The sequence below is a fragment of the Carcharhinus amblyrhynchos genome, chromosome 14 (assembly GCF_965287045.1).
Source record: "Carcharhinus amblyrhynchos chromosome 14, sCarAmb.v2.hapA, whole genome shotgun sequence".
In the NCBI taxonomy this organism is placed as follows: domain Eukaryota; kingdom Metazoa; phylum Chordata; class Chondrichthyes; order Carcharhiniformes; family Carcharhinidae; genus Carcharhinus; species Carcharhinus amblyrhynchos.
The window spans coordinates 39,832,948-39,854,126 of record NC_137337.1 but is presented as its reverse complement, the minus strand read 5'-3'; the positions used below and the strand labels follow the sequence as shown (position 1 = coordinate 39,854,126).

At 42.1% G+C, this 21,179-nt stretch overlaps 1 protein-coding gene across 4 annotated transcripts; it reads left to right on the top strand.

The window, feature by feature from the left end:
- The first annotated feature begins 33 nt into the window (after nt 1-33).
- otx2b (orthodenticle homeobox 2b) lies at nt 34-12,705 on the top strand. Of its 4 annotated transcripts, XM_080201991.1 has the most exons (6): nt 34-150; nt 668-993; nt 6,350-6,422; nt 10,221-10,430; nt 10,860-11,011; nt 11,902-12,705. In XM_080201991.1, exons 2-6 carry the CDS (start codon nt 922-924, stop codon nt 12,523-12,525), a joined length of 1,131 nt encoding a protein of 376 aa, XP_080058117.1. In that variant the 5' UTR covers nt 34-150; nt 668-921; the 3' UTR covers nt 12,526-12,705. The 4 variants fall into 4 exon arrangements, with proteins under 4 accessions (XP_080058117.1, XP_080058120.1, XP_080058119.1 ...); XM_080201994.1 differs by lacking the exons at nt 34-150; nt 668-993 and adding an exon at nt 1,467-1,483; XM_080201993.1 differs by lacking the exons at nt 34-150; nt 668-993 and adding an exon at nt 6,128-6,263.
- The last annotated feature ends 8,474 nt before the right edge of the window (nt 12,706-21,179 follow it).

The window sequence follows — 21,179 nt, the reverse complement described above, 5'->3', positions numbered from 1 at the left end:
TTCTCGCGTTTGGTGGGCACCCACCGTCTCAGCAGTAATTTTGTGTGTGCCTTTGGATAAACTATGTAATCATCTTTTGTCGCATTGCTACAGTAGATTTTCAACTGGAAGCCTTCCTGAGTCCAGTAGACAACATTCCTCGCGCAGAAAGTGAGTTACAATCATTCCCCCATCTTTAGGAGTAAAACTGCAGCCTATGGCGTGTGCAGCTCTCTGGAATGTTTAAAAATATGTGTGGGGGTGGGGGGGGGAGGTGTTGACAGCACAAACAGCAACCAACAAACAGCTTTGGGGGGGGGGGGGGGGGCGGTGGCATCCAGGTGTTATAAACTCTTTCTGACCAGATATCATTGATCATGAGAATAGGTCCATTCTAATTCAAATGCTGCATTGCTTATTGGAAGTAACCAAGTCAACAGTCCCTTTTCTTTGTAGATCCTTCTTTATGTATATAAAAGTTTGGCTCACTAAAAGGATATGTTTCCTGCACATATGGGAATGTGAAACAATGTTCAGTACGTTGAAATAAAACAGAAAAAATACAGGCAGGAAACACACAGCAGGTCAGGCAGCATCTTTGGAGAGAGAAACGTAGTTAACATTATGAAAGGTCATTTGCTGTTAAAATGTGGCTCTCAACATTTCCTATTTTCTTTCCCATATCCAGAATTCACTGTATTTTGATTTCGATTAGTAAGGTGCACCCTGATTCTATTTAGCAGCGATTCCATCCATGTGTTATTAATCAGAATAATCCAATGCCACAATATGATTTACTGATGGCCCCCATTTGCAAATCTCCTAAACTTCACCGAGATCCCCCATCAACCGAATTCGGGTCTAACCATCGACAAGGGCAGGTCTTTGAAAATCGGCACCTCGGCGTCGAAAGAGTTAACTAATTGAGGAGGAGAAGCAGAAATGCAGTGCAGTGCAAGCAAGAGTCCTGGAAATGGGGAACTGACAAAGCACGAGAAGGAAATTGGAAAAAAGGTGAGAAGGCTGCAGAAAGTACTGGTATGAAGTAGGCGCGGGCATAAAGTGCCTCGCACCCTCTCTCTCTCACACACATACACACACATACTTGGATTTGGTTTAGATCGCTATTTTTCCACTGAGCCCGTGTTTCGTCCTTTTTTTGTGTTGGCAGCTCGCTGCTGTGAGGGGATTAAATTGTATAATTTGGAAAAGAGGCATCTGCTCCAGCGCTGAGTCAGAGGCTGATTGCAGCGCCGCGCTGTTCATAACACAACTTTATCCCAGTGAAAAGCAATGAAAAATGAATCCTGGCAGCTGATGCCTTCCCTGCCTCCCTCCCCTGTTTTCTGTAGTAAGACAGCGCAACTTCGTGAAACCCCCACTCACTTATTCTCTTTTCTTTTTTTTTGCCTTGACGATTCTGTTTCTCCTTCTCTGTCTCGAAATATTCCTGTGAAATTTGAGGAATGAATCTCACAGTTCAAGACGCTTCTTTTCACTGCAGGTGAGGTGGGAGTTTATTTTAAGATTTCCCTGCTAATTAAACCGTGTCAGATGCTTGCACTAATCAACTTAAAAACGTCTTGAATGTCTGCTTGGAAAATGATGCCGGCTTCATCGATTTTGGTGCTTCTGATCGAACGATGTTCGATGCCTTTACCTTGAGTGTTTTTTTGGGCGCCTGAGTGGTGATAACCGATTTAGACATAAAACTATCCTGATTTTCTTTGATATATTCGACTCCTCCCACTTCTGTTCAGGGAGTGCGGTCTCTCTAAAGAGTAACATCTTGACTTCCCGATGTAAAGATACTGGACAAACGTGGTCGGATTTCATCAGGAACTGAACTACCAATTTTATATAACGCGAGGCAGAAGATTAACAGCCGCGAGAGTAAATCACCAGCTGAACTGCAATTGACTGAGGTTAAGGCACCGGGTAAAATACCTTCTCAATCCATATTTGCCAGCTAGTTACTATTTTTTTAAAACATTGCTCTGTACAAAATTACTAAGATGATCCATCTGCACGCGCAGATGTAAGATCAGCCGCCAATGCAGTATTAATATACAAGTTCGGTATGGTCAAGTATTCTCTGGTAGATATTACATATTGCAAGAGGTATGTATGTGTGTCCCGTAATTTGCAAAGTTTTTAATATGTAGTCATTTAATATTATTATGTGGAGAAGAGTTTAAGTTTTAGCCCCATAATACCCAGGCTCAGATGTCTTTCCCAGTTTTGCTTTAACGCACACTTTCCTAACCCACTAAGAGTTTGCTGACACCTAGAACATTAACATAAGTAGTCAATCAGATCCATGCTCTAAGTAAAGCACCGGCAGTTATGTAACCAACATAGAACGTTCTCTATCACTCATTCATAATAATTTTAAAACGCCCCGGAAGCTAAAATTCATTTTTTTTTAGGAGATACAATCTTTTGAGCAACCCACCGACTCAAAGTCGTGTTCAAACATGGTCAGTGCTCTAATAGGTGCCACAGAAGTGTTTTCATTTAACCTGACCATTAATCCTTAAGATAATCCTTCACCTTTCTGTTATAATTTATCATTTATACATTTAAATTGACTATGCTGCTACAGATATGCAGAATCCGCACTTTTTTCTGTTTAGCCTTCTTCTTTCCTAGCCTAACTGTTAGTACTTTAAAATATATATATATTGTTAAAAAAGATCTCTAAGGTAAAAGGGAAGAAAAAGACCCAGTCGGTTTGAGAAGGTTCGGTTACCATTTTAGACAAATAATGAGCTCAGATCTCAACCAATTCCAGATCGGAGGAAGCATTCCCACAACTCCCAAACTTTAGAAGGATTCAATGTTTGGTTCTTGATAATTTCCATCGAAATTAAAGAGATAATGCGTTTCAAAGTAAAGCTTTCCTGCGGTACCTTTCATGTGGCGGCAAAACGATTATATGTTGTTGAAAATAAATAAGTCAGCTGGAGGCGTAAAGAATGCCAATGTGATCCGGCGCGTCCCAAATAGTGTGGAGTAGGAGGTGACTTATCATGCGGGGATTCTTAAAGGTACGAGTAGATCCAACTATTCTAGTCTCTAACGAAGCCCCTCGATGTGACATGTTGTTTTATCCCTCACGGCATGATTATACGTGTCTATGATATGTACATCACACAACACAAGCAAATGACCATTCCAGGGACGACTAGCAGTCACTTTGTAGCTGTTGTTATAATTGGGAAATGGACTGCATGTCTAACAAAATGGCTTGGGCAAAGAAATACGCTACACACATGTTAAAATTCGATATTAGGCGATAACAATCCATATGGACACTACACAGAATTTCCATATAGACCATGCTGACATGTCCCTTTCCAGTTCAAAACGGCGTTTGTGATATATAACCCACGATCAGTCAATGCAGAAATAAATGCAATACACCTCTAGAACAAATCAGTTTTTAACAATGTACATCAGCGATCCGGAGAGAAGCACCTTGACTTCTGATATCATGTTAAGCATTTCATCATTTCCAATATCCTGCTTTCTGACTGCCAATTGTTTGGTGTATGTCGCTGGCGTGTGATTTCGGGTGTGCTACGGTGCTTGTCAGGAATGGGGCACCAATGTTTCGTTGACTTTGGCCTGGCGATGAAACAGCAAATTCTCCTGTAGCCTGGCTCCAGCAAGTTTTTAATTGTGGCTGGAGGAAGTTTCGTTCCGTTCCGTTAGCGCTTGGCTCGGACACTGGAAAGTGGGTTTGACCAGTGTGGCGCTGTTGTGCTCTTCCAGTTAGTTTTTTAAAAAAAAACATAGACGATGCTGCTCTTTCAATTTCTTCAGAATTTCACGATTTCATCAACACAGGAGCATAATCAGAGAAACTCTGTGAAGATGCAGGCTGAGACGAGAGGGAGCGCTCACTCATCCCTTGGCGCTGAGTTGAATTAATGCCATTTTTTTTACATTCTTGTTTCCCTCCAAATCCATTCCTTTTAACTTGGCAATGTGTCCATTTCAATCCATTTGTTATTCCTCTGAGTTGTTCCTATCATAAAATGCGGAATTGTTAACGGAGATGCTCCCATTTTAACACATCTATTGGCCCTGGGAGTTGTAGAGCGGTGGTTTCAGCAGTTGATAGCCTGCGGGAATCTCCAAGAATTTCGTATATTGGGTGAAGAAGTTGATCAGACCTGTTTCTACGATGCGTTTAAGTGTGTACTTGTAGCTGGATTATTGTTGTACATGATGGGCCTTGGGATTATACATAACATTTGGAAACTACATTGAGCACAAACTGGGAACACCATTTGTACAAGTGGGATTTTCAGAGATTTGGGAAAGACGAGTCTCAACCTAGACGAACCTTTTCATCCCTTCCCTACACATTAATCTCTCTGTTGGGGTGATCCATATTCCTCTTTCGGATATTTCCTTATGCGGATTTCTCGCCTTGTGCTCCAATTGCGCTATTTCCGCAACACCCTCCTCCCGCAAAAAAGTTTATCTTTTATTCAGTGACAATATTCAGTTACCTGTCTTCCTTGTTCAATAATTCATCTCATTTGCCACTAGCGAGCTTTTCAATGTATTATTTTATATCAGGCAATATTTGGGGAGAAAGCAAATTACTGCCGACGCTGGAATCTGAAACCAAAAGAGAAAATGCTGGAAAAATCTCAGCAGGTCTGGCAGCATCTGTAAGGAGAGAAAAGAGCTGACGTTTCGAGTCCAGATGACCCTTTGTCAAAAATATTTGGAAATCTTGGCCAAAGCCATTTATCAAACGTGGGCACTGAGAGTGAGGTGGAATTAAATGCCGCAAGCCGCTCCACATAAGCAGTAACAAGACAGCGACATAAAAATGCTCTGTCCCTGAGTTAATCGACCCAGAGTGCTGCTATTCTCCTTTCTAGTGCCGCTAATGTATTCTCGGTCTGATTTTGAAGTGTCTTTATTCTGCACGTGTGCTAGGCCTAGCTATTCGTTTTCTTCCCCTAGAAAGGTTATTTCTACTTCAAAGCACAGAAGTTGTATCACAGGGGCACAGGTTAATTGTACTGATAAAACTCATTTAATTGGAGCGGAGTTATTTCAGCCCTTTATTTATCTATCCGTCCATCCATCTCTTTATCTACGACTACCTCCCAACCATTTCACTGCAATGGAACTTACTTTAATAATGACCACTGTTGTGTGTGAGTTTACTCTGGTACTTGTTGTCCTTGGAGCTGCCCTGTCTGTGTTATTGGTATTAAATTGTGTTTTCTTACCTTGTGCTGCACAGTTCCCTGTATATCTAGGAATTCGTCACACTTTGCTTCACCACTGATGCTTCTCTAGCCCTGATGATACTTGGAGTCGGATTTGATTTTTTTTCCCGTCCCAGCTCTGCTAAATTCTTCAACTTGACGCTTCCTCACTCTTGTCGTTCAGGCAACTCCGGGTTATTCTTATCGAGATGCCTGCTCAACTCAAAAAATCACTAACCTGATTGCTTCCTCTGTTTAATACCTTCATAATTATTCTTCCTCTCTCCCCCTTCCCTCCCCTCTCTCGATAGGTGTGATTCTATGTCTTTTCTATAACCTTCAGAATTATTCTTGCTTGTCCGCCTGCCTTCTTAACATACTCTCGAATTGTCCTGTAATATGTCCTGTTTTAATTATCTTTATTTTAATCCTAGGCTATTTTAGCGGCGTCCTGTCCTTTTTTTGATTTTATTCTTTAGCTCCATACTTAAAGTTACAAAGCCAATGCTCAGAGTGGACTGGGTAAACCCAAATTCATGCCTTGCCTGCTCCAAAAACCAAATTTAAAATCCAATTCGAGGTCCCTCACAAGGGAGACAAACAAGATCCAAGCTGTGTTATTCTGGCCGTCGAAATGCGAATACTTCCAGTGTGTGTGTTTTATTACCCTCTCTGTTATCTCTCTCCTGTTCGGTAATATTGGATTTTCACTACCATTGCTTGTTTTTTTTTCAAATTTTGCTCTGGGTTACTTCTGCTTGTCTTCTCATTTTGGAGCTGGGCTTCTCTCTCTCTCTCTCCCCCCTGGTTCTGCTGAGATATGTCAATCATTCTCCCCTTGCTATTGGCTGCGGAGTTTGCGTCAAAAAGTTACCAGAGAGGCGCTTCCTCCGCAAGTCTCAGAGGAAAGAGAGAGAGAGAGAGAGACCAGCACAACTCAGCCATCTCAACCATTTCCCCACTCCCAAGCAACACATACCTGCCTTCAATAGGTTCATTCCTCCTTCTTCTCAAAACCCCAATGCTTCCGTCTTATTCACTAACGTAGGGGCATTTTTTTTCGCGGGAGCAGATTTTCCGAATCGATCATCTCAAGACTTCTAACCTATTTCTCTTATGTTTATTTTCAGGGACAAAGGCCGCCAGGAACGTGGAAGCCTGACTTGTGCAGTGATTCACTTCGATCTGAACACAGCAAAACAGGTGACTGTAAAACAAAATTAAAATCTAACCTTGTTGATGGAGTGCATATTTTAATATCGAAATGTGGATTTGATTGCGAATTGTGCGTTTTGTAGAATATTCAAAAGCTGTGGGCACATCTATCCTGGGGTGAAACCCGTTTGATATTAAAACAGTTTTCGATTACTGTTGGTGAGTGACTGGCTTGTGACGAGTTTGCAGTCTTGGTTCTTGTGTACGCGTATATTTATTTTAAATACACTCAGTTCTGGAGGATTGGATGCGAGTGCAATGGCAGCTTAAGATATGCAAGTTTAGGTTTAAAAAATCTCGCCGTTGTGTTTTGCATTTCTGATGGTTTACGCGAAATATAAATGCGTTACAATTGTTAGTTTCATCCCAGTTGTATGTGAATTGAGGGTTTTCCGTGTGTGTGTGTGTGTGTGTTGGGTTTGTAGCTGAATCTCTGTAAATTCTGCCCCCATCCCCATGAATGTTCAAACATAGGGATAATTGAGGAGGCGTGGATATATCTCGATTTCTTTCTCCTCTTGATTTCCTTGATCTGCCCCTACAATCACCTCCTCATTTGGGAAGTGCTGGGCTGCAGATGTTTATTGTCAGCGATTTATCAGGTACAAATAAACTGGAGTGAAATCGATCGCCTGCCAAGTATTGGCGAACAGCGGAGGGTCGGGATCAATAGAATACAAGAAACTTCACCGAACAAAACCGCTCTCTTTTGCCGCTCAAATTCCAGCTAACACTCGGGATATGTTTACTCCGAAGCGCTTTTTAAAAAAAAGTCTCCCCATTTAAGAGAGGAAAGATATTTTAAAAAATAACCTTGCGATTAGAGCCTCTAACAAAGTTTCCAGCCGAAACAAAAACTAATAAGCGTTCAATAATTTTGCAAAATAGAATTAGCAAATGGGAATTAGCAATCTGTACCCTTGCAAGTATTTGAACGCTGGAACAAAAGTTTAATTCAGCTGGTTCTTCGTGTTTTTCCCCCCAGTTGTACTTGGACTTTTACAAGCAAATACTTGCGACGAAAACTCTTGCGGATTCTGCATAGAGCGAGTTTAAAAATAATAGTACGCGATATTTTACCCAATTATAAAAGAAGGCTTTGAAACCAAAAATCGAGCTTTAGCTTGTAAAGTTAAAACACTAAACAGCCAGTTTGAGCTGTTAGTCTGGCGTTTCATTTACATACGAATATCACATTAAATGTTTGAACTTCAAGGCCATCTTTTTCCCCAATTAACATTTACTCAATCTCACGCGAGATAATTGTTCTCGCCTATTAAGCACTTCTTTTTAGTGTGATCTAGTTTCCTGTAAAAATCCAAACATTTGGATCAGTCATGCCTCTTCATCCGTCGATTGTAATATCACCATTTAAACCTCTTATTCCTTACCTCCAACGCCAGATAACATGGTTCTCAAGCGGGAAAGCCTATCGCTGTAAGCGTCTAAAATGAGTACCGGCTTCCATTTGCAGATGAAAGTGTAAATAGGCGCGGGTGGGCTGTGTTTTAAGAGATACTCACACCTCAGCAGCTTGTTCTGCCCGGGTGTAAGGTGAAACTCGTATCAAACTGCATGGCCTGCACTGGTTTTCCAACTTACAGACATGTACAGTGCAAATTGAACGCTCATCTTTTAAAAAAAAACTTCAACAACAATCGCCATCTAAAACAATTAACTATTTTGTATACGCGAAGGGAGGGGAAAGAATCACAACACAAATGTTAAATAAATAACTTACCGGCCATCCTTCTAACGTGCCGCGTTTTAAATTCTGGGAAAGGGGCAGCTTTTACACTTTATCAAAATGAAAGTATCTGCTCATTGTCAGAAGTCCCACGAGTCTCAAAGTTGCAGGGCCGGGCACTATCAGAGGTTAATGATGTGTTTTTTTTAATAAACACAGTTCGACTCTATAGCTTTGTTTCATTTCCATCAAGCAGAAATTAATCAGAACAAATGCAAAGCAGGGATGTGGCGGGGGTGGGGGGGGGGAAGCGTTCTGCGCCATCCCACTTTTTTTTGCAGCGTCCTGTAATTAAGGATCGTGTGCCACCCGGATTATCTCGTTAATTTATCAAGAAAACATTGATTATAATTAATTCTCGGCCGCATGCTCGGCGGGGTAATTACGATCGACCGAATGCCGAGCAACTGGTAGATAGGATTCTTTGTAAAAGTGACAGATTGTGCTGGGAAGCCGACAGACTCGGGCCGCTCTCTATATAACAGGCTGCACTTTCCTCTCAGCCGCTAAGAGAAGCGATTGCTTGGGAGGCTTCAGCCTTGCAGGTAGGGACGGTGGGATCGGCTTGCAAGTTCATTTTTGTTCGGCTGATTGTTCGAATCCACAGCTTTTGGGTAAGAGTTTGCTCTCGGCATTGACCAAGCTTCTTCCTGCGTGGGGTTTTCTTGTTGGATTGGGAGCGGTGGGACTGCAGTCGAATGAATGGGGAAGCATTAACTAAAGTCCTGGTTGCGGGAGTGATGTTGCCGAGGCTGCAGCCTTGGGGGGACAGCAGAAACACTGGTTGCTTCTCGGCGCAGGGGAGAGGTTCATCTAGGAAAAGACATATTTTAAGTCTTTCTTGGGATATATAGCAGGTCGATTTTTTTTAACTAAATCTGGTGTTTTAAATCAAAGTTTATCATTCCAGCCCCCCCCACCCCCACCTCCGCCATTTTGAAGGTGTTCTCACCCTTGTTAATCACCGCCTTGTAAAGTCAAATAGAAAGAACCCAGTGAGTCCCCGTCACTTTCTTTCAAAGTCGAATGAAATCTCCCCAGCATTGTTTGCGACGCAGGGAATTTATCGAGTGTTTCTGGGGAATGTGTCCAGGTGATAATGTGCGATTTCCGCGGCAGTGCAATCACAGACCAAAATGCAAAGTCTAAAGTTGTACAATCAACAAGGGAGCCTGGCTGCCTCCTACAGATCCAGTCTGGTCACTGAGCTGCTCGGTAAATAATGTTGGATTTTTTTAATATAAAACATCAGGTGTAACATAATTTGGTGCGAATGTTTTTATTTTGTTTTCCGGCGATTATTCTGATTGAGAATTAATGACTCATTTGCTTTGTCTCATTCACTTTGGACACACGTCGAGCCAAAAGGCAGAGAGGGAGAGAGATAGATATTTCTGTAGTCTGAAAAAACTCAGACATCCAAATCGCAGAATATACGCGTATGAAATGTTGCTTTCCAATTGTAATAGGTGAATTCTTAGTTTAAAAACAGCCTTCTTCTCCCTTTGTGAAACACCCGAAACGAATCTAAGAACTTCACTGATGTCCGGTTGCAAATGGTACACAGGAACCTCTTTTTTAACATTCTGCCTTTGTTTTTTCCCTCTATATAAGTTCTTTGTTATCAATAGTTTGCCCGTTCCCCCCGCCCGGGGGGAGGGGGGGGGCAGCAACCCATTGTCTCCACAAATGGTCCCAATCAAGTTTTGTTTGAGCCAATTAGCGTGATAACAGATTGGCGCTAACGCATGGGATCTATGCAAATTGCAATACTAACAATGCGATGTGTGCATTTGAAGCGTTTGTTTGTTTGTGTGTGTGTGTGTTGTGGAAGGCGTGCTTTAAGAATGGGTGTAGCACGTTTTCGGGACATAGTTATCTGGTCAACATCCCCCTGGTCCAAAAGGCAGTTGGGGGTCCCCGGATGTTTTAAAGAGACAGGCTGAGATCTATTGAGGGATCAGATAGTTTCCAGTGATCAGCCATACAACAGCTTCTCCGGCTCTCTCCTCTCACCGTTCTCTTTTTACCCTGAATAGGTTTAAAGCGAGGCCTCTCTCCCAGCCCTTTCGAGGACCCAAGGAGACGGACTCCGGATTCCCCTCCGCCCCCCTTGGCTTATCGCGAATTTGCTCCCCAAACGAACTTTAGCATGATGTCGTATCTCAAGCAACCTCCATACACAGTGAATGGGCTGAGCCTCACTACATCGGGCATGGATCTGCTGCACCCTTCGGTCGGTTACCCCTGTGAGTATTTGCTGCTTTTCTCTGCTCCCCCGCCCACCCCCTACTTTCAAAGCAGGCTTCAGGATCTTGACGTTCAGTGTGAACAGAAACTGAGCCAATTCTTGGGGGAAACTCCAGTGAGAATTAGCAGTAGAGTCCTGGGCAAACACAAATGATCTCACTCCCCATCGCCGCACGGGAAGTGTTTGGGTGGCGGTATCTCGCATTGTGCCCAGTGTGAAACTTTCCCGCCTGCTAACGGCGACTTTGAGCTAATCCTTCACTCTTAACTGGCAGTGAAGTGAGAAGCTGTTGAGTTTTTGACTGTGGATGGGAATCTGAGCTGTTACACCCTGGACTGGGAGTTTGTATCTTTCCTTGCCTTTACACTGAAATTCCCATTTGTTGATCGGATTCCCCGTCCTCTGTTTTTCTCCCTCTTGTTTAAAGCTACTCCGCGGAAGCAGCGGCGAGAGAGAACCACATTCACCCGAGCGCAGCTTGATGTCCTGGAGGCGCTTTTCGCCAAGACCCGCTATCCCGATATCTTCATGAGGGAAGAGGTGGCTCTGAAAATTAACCTGCCCGAATCCCGAGTCCAGGTGAGCAAGCAGCAGATTGCAACCACATTCGTTTCCATGTACAGGCACGAATCCCGCTCGCTGGGGAGGGAGGGAGGTGAAAATGGGGCGAGAGACGATGCTTAAGAGAGAGAGGGTCGCTCTGACCACGGTCAAAGCATTTCCCCCTGAGCCCTAAACTCATTAAGGTTATTTGCGGGGGGAGGGCGTGGGGGAGAGCAAGATTTCAACTTGTCAAATCCAGCATGTTACTAGACCGCCTTTGCGTCAGAAAGCGGATTAAACATAAGCACGAAACACATTCCTTGTAGATTTTCCTTGCGAAGATGCCCTGTATAAAAACATTAGCCTCAAAATCTGTTTATCAAGCAGAATGGAGCCACTGATCCCAATGCTGTACAAAACAAATATTTATTTAATAGTTTTGTTGCACCAAATCTATATAGTGTAGACACTTTAAAAACATCGTTCATTTTACTTTGTTTTCAAATTAGACAGTTTATTACAGTTTTCTTCTGTTGTTTTCAGTTATACGGTTTATTACAGTTGTTTGTGTTGATTTCGGGTTAGACGGTTTATTATAGTTCTTGTGCTGTTTTCTAGCTATACAGTTTTTACAAATGTGTTGATTTCAAGTTAGACTGTTTATTCCAGTTTTTTGTGTGTGATTTCAGATTAGATAGTTTATTGTTACAGTTTTTTTGTCAGTTTCAGGCCAGACAGTTTACTGTTATATTTCTGTGTGTGATTTCAGGTTAAACAGTTTATTACACTTTGAGTGTGATTTCAGGTTAGACAGTTTATTACAGTTCGAGTGTGATTTCAGGTTAGTTTATTGTCACTTTTTTGTGTTCGTTTCAGGTTAGACTGCACATTGTTACAGCTTTTAACTAATTCTCTTCTTTCTGAAGGTTTGGTTCAAAAACCGTCGGGCAAAGTGCCGCCAACAGCAGCAACAGCAGCAGAATGGAGGGCAGCACAAAGTCCGGCCAGCCAAGAAGAAGAGCTCGCCAGCCCGGGAGCCGAGCTCGGAGAGCGGGGCGAGTGGTCAGTTCACGCCGCCCTCCAGCAGCTCGGCGACGGTCATATCGAGCAGCAGTGCCCCGGTGTCCATCTGGAGCCCCGCGTCCATCTCGCCGATCGCCCCCGACTGCCTCTCCACGTCCTCGTCGTGCATGCAACGCTCCTACCCCATGAACTACACCCAGGCCTCGGGTTATACGCAGGGATACGCCGGATCCACGTCCTACTTCGGAGGGATGGACTGTGGCTCGTACCTGTCCCCCATGCATCACCAGCTGCCCGGCCCGGGGACGGCGCTCAGTCCCATGGGCAGTAACGCGGTGACCGCAGGCCACCTCAACCAGTCTCCGGCCTCCCTCTCTGCCCAGGGCTATCCGACCGGCGGATTAGGGTTTAACTCCACCGATTGCTTGGATTATAAAGACCAAACCGCTTCATGGAAACTCAACTTCAACGCTGACTGCTTGGATTACAAAGATCAAACATCTTCGTGGAAGTTCCAGGTTTTGTGAAGTGCTGGGACTTGTCTTTGAAATGGGACACATCATTCCAATGTCAAAACCTTTGGAATGGAGAGCACAGAACTTGTCATCATTCCTGTTCCTGTGGCCAACCCTCTGGTTCAAACTTTGGAATGGACAGGACAATTCTTGTGATCATTCCAAATGTAACCATTATTCGGTTGGCCTTTTTAATAAATGGACCATCAGGGCTGTGTGAATTGTGCGATTGGTTGTCACAGATGCACTACTTTATTTAAAAAAAATGTTTATAAGGGTTCCATATGTAGTCCTGAGAGACAATCAATGTGTGTCTTATATCAGTGGTACATCTGTGTTTTTCTTTGTGCTAGACTCAAAGCAAGTATGACCTGCTGTACTGTATGCAAGTGTGTGAACCGCTTGTCGCTGTTGAACTGGAGCGATGGGGGAGGGAGAGGGCGGGGGTGGGGAGGGGGGAGGGTGGGACTGGTTCTGCTGTTGTATCATGGAGCCAAATTCTGATGGAATAAGTACCTGCCCACTGTTTGAAACGAGAGCGCCTTCAAACACCAAATGAACTGTGCAACTCCCGTGACTCTGGCTGCAAACTTCAGATGGGCGCTTCAACTCTGTGTCATTGGGAAACCAATAGCTTAAAAAATATGGCCGCTTCTGACCTGAGGGTCAGGGTGCTCAGAAGTTGGTTCTTTTGTTTAATAGAGTGATATTAAATATGCATAAACATTAACTATACTCGAGTCCGACAGACGCATCTAAAGACATTCCAGCGCAATGTTGGTTTGTCTTCCACGGCTAGATATGAAACAATATTCAATAAAATGGAAATCACGCAGCTCGGTGGCACTTAGTGAGTATATCCAAAACTATACAACGTCAAGTCTGCCATTAGGATCCATTAGTTTACCAAATAATGTCAGTTCAGGTAATCCCACTCCCTCCTCTACTCCCCATCCCCCCCATCAGAAAACATGAGGGTGAGAATGTGCTTTTTAGCTTGCAGCCAATCTGTTAGAGTGGCGAAAATTTGCACTGTACCACGTCTATTTTCATTTTATTTTTGTTTTTTTCATTTTAGAGGCACAGATATAAGCTGTTACGTTTCTAAGTATTGAAATGAGAGGAAAACAGATTCTTGTAGCAACTGATGCACAAACGATGCCTGAATTAGAGTGTGTGTATACATATATATTATATAATATATACATACTCCAACCTGCAACTTCTGAAGCTAAACAAACGCTAGGCGCTTTACTTGTCTATTTTCCTTGAAGGTTCTGAAATTTTATCGATTTTTTTATGTACAGGATACTTTTGTATTTCTTCCTAGTGTAAAAATGACGGGCCATGATCTGGATTTCCGTCTCTACCACCTACTTTCCTTTTTATTAGCTATTGTAAGTGTTTTCAATGTAAATGTAGGTAAGATATAAAATGATTCATAAATTGTGCTTTTTACACGTGAATTTTTGTCCATTTCAGATATTTATTGTCCAACTAATTCATATAAATATTCGGTTATGTACAGTGCTTATTTTATGATAGATAAAAAGGTCTTGTGAAATTTCGATCATTTCTTTATAATAAATATCACTTTTGCTGCTGAACTGCTTAATAGTAGCTACCCACCCTCGTCCCACCCATCATTCTGTTAGCCTCCTCATTTAGTGGCTGGTTAAAGCGGATTTGGTGTGACCCTGCGTATTATATTTCCTAACACCTATTACACAGACTTAAAATTTAACTTGAATTGCATGATAGTGGCATAACATATCAAGTGTCTGAATGTGAACATTGGTTGGGGCAAAAAAAACGCAGGATCTGTTGCGAAAACAATCGGAAACATGCAGTGTCCTTCTCCATGGGCGCTTGAAAATGACAGCCCGAAGGGCCTGGTCACCATCTCCGCCGTTTTTATTCCATTCCCTTATGAGCTAATCTCATGGCCAAAGTCAACCTCAGAATCCCTCTTCCAAGTGCAGGAACGCATCGATTGGTGCAATCATTCCCAAAAGCAGGAATAATTGAAGAGATAATAAATATATTGAAAGGGAAGGAGATGCAACCAGCAGCGTCACCGCACCCCTCCCCACCCCAACACACACCCAGTTTTGTGTTTTTCTCCTCTGTTTGAACGGCGCCGGCTCACTTTGCTCCAACTGCATCACACTCCATAGCAAAGCAAAGACATAGCCTTTCAGTTTCTGAACACAGCACTGCTCCAATGCATCAAACAACCGTTTGGGCCTGTACACTTCGGATATGAAGGGTAATAACTTCTTTCGTCTGTCACACGTCCCATCGATAACATTCAAAGCAACTGGAACGGGCTTACAGCATTCATTCATCCAATAACACCTTTCTCGACAAACTCCACTGTTCCTGAACAAATTCAGCTCCGCCGAGAAATAACGCATAAATTGCTGCGCTCAAACTCCCGACGCTATTAACACAAACTCGATCTGTCCATCGACGCGTCCTCATTTCTCACTGATCGGATAGATAGCTGACTGATTAACTGCAATTTACTAACACGAAGAATGAACACCAGGAACAAGAGACAAAAACATGTTAAGCACTGTTTTCATACTACAGTAAATAAATATTCTCCCACCCCTTCTCTTTAGAACTATTTTTCCGAACTGATTTATGAATTTGGCATTGCCACAGTCGCAATTGCAATTTCAAGTTGAACTTTCCAAGTAGAATACTTGAAACTGACGCCCGGACTAAGCAAAGGTGGACAATTAGTGGGAAGTTTCTTAAAACTAATTGTGAGATGCTAACTTGTGATTCATATCATTCAGTATCTAATCCCTGCATGCTGTGGGCCTACCTACCGAACGCTACTTCTAATCAAACCCCTTAAACAGTAGAATGTGTCAAACCAACTACAATGATAAGAATTGCAGCAGCCTTAATCCCAGACACAGCCTCTACTCGCATTTGCTGCCGATTTATAATAATATTTATATAAACATATATACATATATATATTCCCCAAAGGGTTTTGGGCTTGGTGTCATTACAGCACAGAAGTAGACCCTTCGGCCCATCAACTCTGCCTTTTTGATCTCTCTTTTGGGCCGTTTCATCGAACCCTGATCTCCAAAACGCGACTCTATTTCATGCCATTGTTTACTTTCCTAATAAAAAACATGGACTCAACTTCAGTAACCTGTGCCACAGAAAATCTGAAATTCGAACCATCTTTGTGGACAGTCACCTCCCCCTCCCCTCCCCCCATACCCCTACACACATTCCGTGTGTTGCCTTGTGTTTAGACAATTGCATGTGGTTCAGTGGGTAAAGAGCAGTAAGGGATTCGCGGATATATATGTCTGGGCTTTGTGCATGGCTGTTTATGTGTGGGTTTCAAATACTTTACCGTGCCCCTTTCAGCTGAGTGCCACTTCCGCTTCCCTTTCTTGATTGACATCTACAGCTGACTGCTCGGATCGATACAATCACAACTTGCATTTGTATAGCGCCTTACAACGTCGCAAGACCCCTGTTTGAATCTAGAATTCCGAAGCAGCCAAGTCTCTTCTCTTTAATTTTACCCGCTCTTCGTATCAGGGACGACCTCGGTGCGGAACTGGCCACGTTGGGATAACTTTTGCAAAACTAATATTGAGATAAATAGTTAACTCATCGGAATTAGCATTTTCCTGATTCTGAACATCAGAACAAACAGACCTTTGTAACTTGTAAACTAATATATATTCAGTAAAGCAAGATAATGGAAACCAGCCTACCTTCTAAACAATACTAAACATTATTTTACATCTTATTATGTTAATCAATTTTAAACTTTATTCTACATTGTATTATGCTAATTATTTTAAATATTATTTTACATTTTATTATGCTAATCAATTTTAAATATCATTCTACAATATTGGCTATTTTTGGAAGGGTGTACATAATGATGCTAATATATTTTTCGATGACGGGTTAGTAAGGATAAGGTGCCTTTAGCTCGAATGGAATTCTTCTTTGCATAGAGTATTTTAGGAACTGATGCGGGTGTGAAACTCCACACTCTGCTGATCAAAGACCACAACATTTGATACTTCACATTTCTCTCTTTCTTAACCTTCCGGTATTCCTTCTATTTCTCCTTCTTGCTCTCCTTCCCGGACGAAGATGATTTCCTATTTCACACGTGATTACTTACACAGGTACCACCGAGGATAAGACGGTTAACATTTTCCCAAGTGCGACCGTGATATTTAACCACTTCCCTCCCCCTCTCACTCCAGTTATAATTCATATTTCTCTTTATCCGAATCAAACCGTTGAATCCATACCGAATAGCCCATATTCTGGATGCAAGTTCATTCTTTAGCATGCTTCGGTATTAACGTTGAACTATGTTTCAAAGGAATGCAGAGAACTATTTTGGAAAGCGGGAGTCAGGAGAAAACATCGCTCTGTCCGTTTGTGGAGGTGGCGAATTTAGAATGAGAATTTGCAATAACAATTCCTTTATTTCCCCAATCTTCTCAGCCTTTAAGTGGCATGTGATCAATCTTTCCGAACATGATTCAGTAACGACAGTGAAAGTAATTCGGCGAGAGTGGTATGCTATTAAGTAGAGTGAATAACCCGCCATATCAGCGGAACTAAAGTTAACATGGTCCCATACGAGAGATGTGATCTATTAGAAAGGAATCCGTCAGGAGATGTCAGTGATCCCATCATGGGAAGTGATAACTCAGTCTAATAAAACAAAAACGACAGACAAGGTAAAACTTAGGCAGCTCAGTCCAAATTCTCTATCTTGTGACTGTGATGTACCGATGAACTGAAGCCTAATTAAATTCCTATTATTGCTACGAATATTCCGACCATTCCAAGAAACCATATATTATGAAGTCTTGAATCTCCACCTGATCTACAATAATACATTGATTGTAACCTATTCAATACTGGAAAGGTTAACATTTAATGTTGAATTGAAGTGGTCTGACAGTAGAATTATTCACATGTCCTACAATATTGCAGTGCCACCGAGTTATCTTGAAATAACAGGCAAGACAGACAGTGTGCAGCTTGCTAATGTAATTTAAGCTAGTGTTATGTCCCAGCGATTATTCAGGTCATGTTTATTTTGAGGACAGCGCTACTGTTCGATAATCTATCCACTTGTACCTAGGTGTCATTGTTGTTATTCGACCAGGAGATCAAACAACAAGTCCAGTCCCACCAATATCAGCGGCAAGGGCAGAAGCTGGGTGAGAATGTTAAAGGTGAGTTCGCTCCTCCCAATCGTTCAACTCATCCAAAAGCCAAACCAGCAGTGCAAGCGGAAAGTCAGGCGCGAGTTGATTTGCAGAGACATTTGCAGAGACGTAAAGGTTTGGACATTAGTATGGTTTCAAGAAAATTATCAGTGGAAATTATAGAGGACGAAAGTTAAGCGGGCAAGCTGTTTGCGGACTTCAAACATTAAGAAATGCCAATCGATAGCAACACCGAATTAAACCGTTATGGGAGTCCAAAATGTGCGGTTGAGAGTTAAAATCGCGCTTGAAAATATCGGTGTTGTTGATTTCACCAGCTGCTACAGTATAAAGGGGACTTCGAATATTCCTTCTCATTCACCCGTTCTGCTATAATGCATCTCGCAAATTGAAGACATTTATAAGTAGACACTTCACCAACCAACACTGCGGTAGAATTACTCCCTCCTTCATCTGACTTTTTCACATTTAGTACGAAAGCGCTGGAATGTGTGCAGAAAGCTAATCATTTAAACGGACATATCTGGATGTAGTGAGGCACAGTACAGAGCAGCCCTTAATGTAAATGTCACACACACATGGAACATACCGACATACTTCAAACCCTGTCTAAATGTCATGAACAGTTAAAATGTGGTAAATGCGAACTTTATAAGGACGTTTAATTACATTCTGAACATTTACTAAAACCAAACACTTTTATTTACGTTTGCGAAGCAGCCTCACTCTGGAATATTTGATTCACATCTGAACATAACTTGAATATTTTTAAGCATATAATCGAAAAACGACCCCACCCCCATAAAAAAACGCAAGTAAAAGAAAAAAAGTATTGGACCAAGGACCTTATTGGGGATCCCGGTACAACTCGCGGGAGCACCTCGGTGCAGCGAAGGAGCAGAGTGGCTGCATCTGAGGGCGCTTCACATCACAGGCACCGACACAATGCTGTTCAAGGGACAGCGCCTGCTGCTGACTGTACCAATTCGCCACAACTGGCAGTCAGCTCCCAACACATTTATGAAATTACAACCTAACCGTTTGGAGAATAATTATTTACCGCAGAAACGAGCCGTAACCAGAAGAGTAAAAAAAACAATCTGGGAGAACCACGTGAATGTCGAATACAAAGTGACATCCACTAAGAAAAATCTCCCAGACTCTTAAACAACATGCAGTCAACCAATAACATTTATTATTGTTTTCCATTCAGTAATATTTTAAATAACGGTGAGTGAATTTGTTAAACACTGTTCCTTTCAAAATATAAACATTCCAATCGGGTTCATTTCTAAAACTGAAAAACAGCGACTTGAGTTGTTGTCCATTTACAGATTAACAACACGGACAAGAGCCATTTACTGCAGTTCTTACTGCAGTGTTTATACTTTTACAAGTTGTGTATCAGACGCATAATATTTAGGCGTTTTAAATGTTCCACATCCTCAGCTGTAATCTCGCTCAAGACTAATCGCTCATTCTTGCTCTGGCTGAATCCATTAGTCCAAAACATTAACCCAGAATTGATATATAACATCATTCTAGCCAAGCAAGTTTCTTTATTCGTTTTGGGGGTTTAGGATTTTTTAGGGATTGTTCAAATCCCAGCGCACTGTATTTTTCTACATATTAACGTACACTAAATTCGTAGCTTATCGAATAATTGTCTTTGGCCACACTTTTAGAGACACTTCCAATGTGATCCGGATTGTCCATTGCAGCTTCCATTCGGGCCCCTGTTTCCCGATTACAAATTCCCACTCCACTTTTCAATTGCGGGAGTAGATCTGTGCCGCATTGGGTTAGTTCAGGGAATGTGTGCAGCCGGTTTTAGTCAGATATGTAGTCTGAGACCGTGTTTCTATTTTTTTTAAATCCAATGTAAATTCCGCATTTAGTTGTATTTCATCCAAGTCACACAATTGGAAATTGATTTCCAAATATATTAAAGAACCGTTTTCACTGACAGTTGCTGCAAAATATTAACGACTAAATTGCGCAGCAACTCAGTATCTCGCGATGAATTCATATTCTGAACAAGGGGGAGATAAATTTAGTTTCTGAGTCCAGGAAATAAGGACTCTTAGTTGAATTTGCGGCATAAAGGGAATAGTTAGGTAATGAGCTCTCTTGTATCCAGGTTAAACACAGTCGATCTTTTAATGTCCTCACAGGTCGTGACTGATGTGCAACACACCTGTCTTTAACCCGTATCTTTAAAAAATTAGCCGCAAACTGAACAATTTTGCTGGTGTGCGATGGGGAATTATAATCTTATTAAAATAACTCCGATTTGTATCTTATTTCAAACGATTTAACTAACACCACAATCGACTATACTAAATTCAATAGTATTTTAGCATTTCCAGTAAATGTATATTCCAAGTCGAACAGCGAACTGTATCTCTCCAAACGGTAATAAAACGATATCGGGTCTCCTTTCAGATGCAGCACCAGGAGACTTCTTTGGGCGCAGAGACCTCAGACCTATTGGCCGTCACATCATGTTGGACATTGCTATTGTTATGTAACTTTCAGCTGAAGATTACCCTTCTGCAGATTTATCACTAATTGTACAACACTCTTCCCACCCCCCAACAAAAAGACAATTAACTTGTTGCACCGAATTCACCCTAACAGAGAAATGTCCCGATTTATAACACATCCTCCTCCAGGTGCCCCGGTTCCCCCCCACAGTCCCAAAGCCGTGCTGATTAGGTACATTGGCCATGCTAAATTCTCCCTCAGTGCACCCGAACAGGCGCCGGAGTGTGGCGACTAGGGGATTTTCACAGTAACTTCATTGCAGTGTTAATGTAAGCCTACTTGTGACACTAATAAATAAACTTTAGACTTAAAAATGGTAGCAAATATGACAGAACAGTTGACTTTCTGGACTATTAATGTTCGTTCCTGCACATGATGGTGTTTCGCTGAATGCACGAGAGAAACAATTCCCTTGGATGATCAGATCTTGGGAGAATAAAGAACACGCCCCGAAACTGACACAAGCCGCTTCACAGTATTTTCGCTCTGCCGGCTCCTAGTGAAACAAAACATATTTGTCGATGCAAACCGACATGACATACTTTGATGGCGGATTACAGGCTTCTAATGGGTGTACGGGTAAAAAAATATTTTCCGAGCGCCCAGAAAGTGGGAGCGGTTAAAAACTAGGTCAAAAAGCCCCTGCTTGATCATCAGCTTATCGCAATTTAAATCCAGCGTTCTTAATCGAGCTTGGGGTTTTTACTTGTTATTTGTATCAGTGAGTGTCCCGTTTCCTAAATAAACATCGAAAGTGGAAAATGCAGTTTGTTTTCTTCTCTCTAGAAATGTTTTGAGAGTCACGCTATTAAGCGCTAGTTAATAAAATAGAAGGGCGGGGGGGTGCTGGTGGTAGAGAAAGCTATACAT

What these genes read in the sequence shown, in the direction of transcription:
- otx2b (XM_080201991.1), top strand. Translation starts at nt 922, where the DNA reads ATGCAGTGCAGTGCAAGCAAGAGTCCTGGAAATGGGGAACTGACAAAG. An exon ending in AGAAGGAAATTGGAAAAAAG is followed by an intron (nt 994 to 6,349) that starts GTGAGAAGGCTG and finishes GTTTATTTTCAG; the next exon opens with GGACAAAGGCCGCCAGGAAC. An exon ending in CCCTTCGGTCGGTTACCCCT is followed by an intron (nt 10,431 to 10,859) that starts GTGAGTATTTGC and finishes TCTTGTTTAAAG; the next exon opens with CTACTCCGCGGAAGCAGCGG.